This window comes from Oryzias melastigma, linkage group LG15 (genome assembly GCF_002922805.2).
Source record: "Oryzias melastigma strain HK-1 linkage group LG15, ASM292280v2, whole genome shotgun sequence".
NCBI lineage: Eukaryota > Metazoa > Chordata > Actinopteri > Beloniformes > Adrianichthyidae > Oryzias > Oryzias melastigma.
Genome location: NC_050526.1, coordinates 21,248,278 through 21,253,502, shown reverse-complemented (window position 1 = coordinate 21,253,502; position 5,225 = coordinate 21,248,278). Strand labels below are relative to the sequence as shown.

The window sequence follows — 5,225 nt, the reverse complement described above, 5'->3', positions numbered from 1 at the left end:
GGTTTGGTTTGGTTTGGTTTTGATTTATTGGTCTGGTTTGTTTCTGCTTTGTCCATAACTTCGGCACATCAAGCAAGCCTTCAATGCTCTCCCAGAATCCACTGCAGTTTTATGTTTTAACATTTTTTGTAGCATTTTTAATGATATTTTGGTTAACTTGGTTGTCAAACATGCCATTTTGCTCTTGATAGTTGCCTTAGAAATGACATCTCTTTAGGAAGATCTAGAAAAAGGAAGCAAAAATTAATTAATTGTCAGAACAAATGTTGACTCCTATCCTGGTGCCATTTTTTTCCCCCTCGGTCATAAAAATTCATATTGGTAACCATAAAAGATCTCCTGGCATCAACATTTGATCATGAAGATGAAGATTCAACAACAGTAAAATTCTTTTGCTGTTTGAAAATCTTCTCCTATGGAATCTAAAATGGAACAACCCTGATTCAAAAACAATTTTGATCAATTTTTTTTTTAATATATTTAAGATTTATCTGCAAAACAGATGTAAGGAAAAGAAACTAAAACATGTGAAAACAAAAAAGGGTTTGAATGAGAGAACGCAGAGAAATCGAAGCTCAGAGCTGCTCAGTATTTCTATACGTAAAACTGCTCAGGAAACTGTTGTCTTTGAGAAGATGAAGATGAAAAAGACGATCTTTAGAGTCTAAAAAAAGCCCTCCGTCATTACCCGCCCCTCCCTTCTCTCAGTAATTGAAAGAGTGCCCGTCACTTTACTTATCGGTTGCAGTACTCCGTCTTGAGTAAGCAGAGCAGTAAGCAATCTGCTGATTGCTGTTTTGGCACAACTGCCGAGGTTTGCCCTCTGTTAAGTGATGAATAGGTTTTAGCGTCAAGATGGAAAGACAGAAAGTCGCCGTTTTCTGGGCGAGTTTTCTGCTGTGGTCGACAAAACCATGGATTGGTTATTTTGTAAATGTGACGACCCTGTTTCTTTGTTTGTGTGACATTGAGTGACGGTCAGCTTCATTTACAACAGGAACAATGTGCAAACTTTTTAGGGTGGATGAATATGTGGAGGAAAAAAATGGTTAATTTTCTCTTTAATGAACAAAAAAACCCCAAAAGTTTGATTTTATTCATTTTAATACAAATAATAAGATTCCTTATAAATAAAACATTCTCCTGACTCTCATCATGTTTGTTACTCCGTTAATTTGCATTATCAAAACACTTAAAACAAATGAATGTGAGCAATAGGTCAACACCGGTGGGAAATTGGTTTATGTTGTGTCGGATTTATTTCTAATAAATGTTTTTACTTTTTAATTACTCGGTGAAAGGCTTTCAGTTCATCGAATCTTTTGTTTCATGGCTGCCATTGGACTTTGTTTATTCGGGGAAGTGTAGGTGGCTTTTATGGGACAAAGGAGATCAGCGTGGGGCGCTTTAAGCTCTTCGTTCATTGTTGCTCCACAGTAGTTTGAACAAACTTTGTACAAGACAAATAGTTTAAAGGAACTCATTTACAATGTTTGGCTTAAATCATAAATTTAATTATGTTGTTTTCAGGGTTTTTTTATGATATGTTTGTTTTTCCATTGCATTTATGTCAAAAAATGCATTTAATTGTTCTTGAAAGTTCCACTTCTTATTTTTATTTCAAATTACATCCATTAAAGAACATTTTTATAGAAGTGCTAGGTTTGATGTTTTTTTGCTGATTTTGTGTTTCTGTTTGTCTTCCCTTTTAGGTTGTTTGAAAGTTCTTCTCTTAGAAAAATAGAAAAATTAAAAACTCTGCTGTGTTACTTCAGGAGAGTCACTGAAACCAGTAAGCACCAAAAACCGTCTAAATATCACTTTCTGCCCCTCAATGATTGAATGTCATTGTATTTATTTTTCATTTATGCTCTTTGTTTTCCCAGAGCCCACAGGTCTGGTTACATTTACCAGACAAACAATCAACAATCCACCACATTGGGAAAGGTAATATAAGCGTTCTGATATATATTATTTTTACTTTTTTACATTTATGATCTAATAAAGTTAGATAAGTATTGTGAAAATATTCAGAGGAAAATCATAAAAAATGAGTTTGAGAGAACTAAGATACAAGCAGGATATATTGAAGATTTCTTCTAATAGTTTATGCTGAAACTAAATACTTTATTAATGTGTTTAATTACTAAATATCTTTAAAGTTTAAAGCTATATAAAGCTTTATTATATAAAATGCTCTTATAGCTTTAAATAACATCTTACTGGTTAGAATTTGGACCTGTTTACTCACTTAGTACTTGTCAAAATGTTTGTTTTTGTCTTTTAGCTCTAAGACTCTTCTGAAACGTTTACATATCACTTGTGAGGGAATTATTGAAGAAAATGGATACGGAATGCTGCAGGTGAGAACTTTTTTAATATATTTACGTGACTACTCCACAAAACTCCCCTCAACGCCGCTTCATTTACATGATTCATATATATAAAGATTTTTTTTTTCCTTTTGTCTTTAAGTATTTTGGCTATTTGCTTCAATAAAATCATTGACTCATTAACACAATCATTTCTACCTGTTTATTTTGACTTCATGGTGTGTGAGGATTAGAGGTGGGCGATATGACGATAGAAAATCGTCTTATGATCTCCAATGCTGACAATTTTCATTTTTTTCAATTTTCATTTTTAATTGTCATTTTTGAGAGATTGTTTTATCACGATCTTCTACGAAAAACTCCAAGAGCGAGAAGGCAAAATCCTGTTGACTTCCTGTGACTTTAAATCCGAGCTGCTCCTCCCCTTCCCCAGTGTGGTTTCTTTTAATGCATTTTAAATTAAAATTTGAGTAAATATTTTTTTCAAAATGTGTTTACTTCTTTCAACTAAATTCATTATAATTCCTTTTTTTATCTATTTGAATTTATTTTAAAGAAATCGTGATAAAATCGAAATCATGAAATAAAATTGAAAACATTTCTTTTTTTGCCAGTAATAGTGAGGATTGTCATTTTCCTCATGATGGGATGTCTGGTTGGTTTCTGCTCTTCAGTGCTGCGTAAAAACAAAGCTCTGGTTCTCATCAATCAGAGAAAACAAATATTTGAAAATAATGCAAAAGGAACTACTATTGGTCTTCATTTGAAGGCTCGGCATTTCTCTCTGCACTACTTGCGTCTCTCAGATCTGGGGTGCCTGTTGCATTTTTGGAACTGGAGTTGACAGCTTATGTATACACATGAGTAGCTCAGAGAGGCGAGGGTGGAGGAGAGGACCCATGAATGGAGGATGAGGCAGAAGAGGTGGCATAGAGAAAAAGATGACGAGATCTAGTCTTTCACCGGAGCGACCCAGCGGACCAGGAGTCCTGCAGGCGGATTGACGGCTACCTCTGCAGGCTGTGTGGAGTTCTAATAGGGCAGAGTGGGCTTTCATCCTGTCAGGCTGGTGTGATTGAAGGGTGCAGGGGTGAGGCTGGGGCTGAGCCGTTCAGGAAGGTTAGGAGTTGGGTGACTAGTCGAAAAACACCGGCATACCCACATACAAACACTCGGACTGTCACACAGATGGATGCAGCTGTGGGCCGCTGAGCAGAACCCTCAGTCTGTGACGGGGTCTTCTAAGTATCAGTATTGTGATTGAACAGGATGTTTTTATACACGCCACAAAAATTAGGATTCAACTAACTGATAAATGTATTCCTCTGGTAAAACTTTAAATTTAAGGCTAAGTTTATTGATTTTTACCAATTCAAATTTTTGCTGTAATAATTTACTTTTTGAACAGTTTTTGTGGTATTTTTTGGCATCCATCTCTTTAATAGTGCATCCAATTTTCTTTTTTTTTTTAAGATTTTCTCATTATTTTACACAACAATTACAAAATAAACCAGAAACTGAACAAAAAAACTCAATTCAAAGTATTTTTTCACTCCAAAAAACACAAAAATTGAAAAAAATAAACAGTTTTTTATGTCTTATGACAAATATTTAAAGTGTACAGACAAAATTCAAATATGTAATTCCCCAAAAAAACAAAGCAAAGATTCTCAAAAAATACTATATGGACATTTTTTCTTACAATATATCAATGATTTATTCCACTAAGTATCACAATTATGTGTTAAAACTGCTAATTTTAATCTAAAAACTTAAAAGCTAATACACTTTTTGAAACCTTACATTTTATTTTGAATAAAAACTATACTAAATGTATGTTGCCAGCATTCCTATATCACTGGTTAATTCACAAAAGATTGGTGTTCTGTGCTAAAGCACAACACACAAAAGGGTGAAAACTCCATAAATAGTTTAGTTTATTGTTTTTTAGGTTAAATAAGTTTGATCAAAACCTTTGGTAATTATTTGATTTATTTCATGATTGTTCAGTGTTGAAATCTTTTTTTTCCTTTACAGATTTCAACACATTTGAATGTGAATCCTGATTATTATAGAATATACAAAAAATGCTCATATTTGACAGATTATTGCTTAGTTTTCCCCTTCCTTTATATTTATTTGGTATTTGAGCGATTCTTATAATCCAAGCGCTTTGTTTGGTTATTTCCTTATTTGATTATTGCTAAGCAGGAAGCCGCACGAAGGTCCATGGATATTTCTCACTATTAAGTCTGCAGGGTCATTGGTAAATACTGCGACACTAATCTGAGTTTTTCAAAGAATGGAAGTGGAGGGAAATGACCTGTCAAAAACACTGTTTAATTTTTATTTTTTTAAACTGTTGCAATTGAGAAACTAATGAAACAAATAAAAATCCTTAGAAAGGACATTAAACATATAGTAGACAGCACTAGGATCTGCTACACTTTTCTCATACTCCTCCTCATTCATTACTTCTTTCATTTTGCCTCAACAGGTGGACTTTGCTAACAGGTTTGTGGGCGGTGGCGTCACAGGAAATGGGCTCGTCCAGGAAGAAATCCGGTTCCTCATCAACCCGGAGCTCATCGTCTCTCGGCTCTTCACGGAAGCCCTCGAACCCAATGAATGTCTCATCATCACAGGTGTGGAACGTTACTGTCGGATTCAGTCAAACTCTGTTACCACTTTGACTTTACGTCACTGTGGTTTCTTATGGTTTCTAAGCCAAACTTTTATTTTAAACCTTTACAAAAACCCAATCACAATAAATTAAATAGTTAAGTGGCTGCATTTAATTTATTTTAAATTACCTATTCTTGAGTTTCCAGCTAACTGAGAAAATAGTTGTTGATGGTTATAGCAGGTCAGTGGGTTTAGACGCCGTTCATC

At 34.4% G+C, this 5,225-nt stretch overlaps 1 protein-coding gene across 2 annotated transcripts in view; it reads left to right on the top strand.

The window, feature by feature from the left end:
• Positions 1–5,225, top strand: part of parga (poly (ADP-ribose) glycohydrolase a) — a 24,127-nt gene that overhangs the window by 11,584 nt on the left and 7,318 nt on the right. For both annotated transcript variants that reach the window (XM_024296677.2, XM_024296676.2), the window contains exons 10-13: positions 1,713–1,792; positions 1,887–1,947; positions 2,288–2,363; positions 4,831–4,978. In XM_024296677.2, coding sequence (XP_024152445.1) covers positions 1,713–1,792; positions 1,887–1,947; positions 2,288–2,363; positions 4,831–4,978 — 365 coding nt within the window. The remainder of the gene's footprint in view (positions 1–1,712; positions 1,793–1,886; positions 1,948–2,287; positions 2,364–4,830; positions 4,979–5,225) is intronic.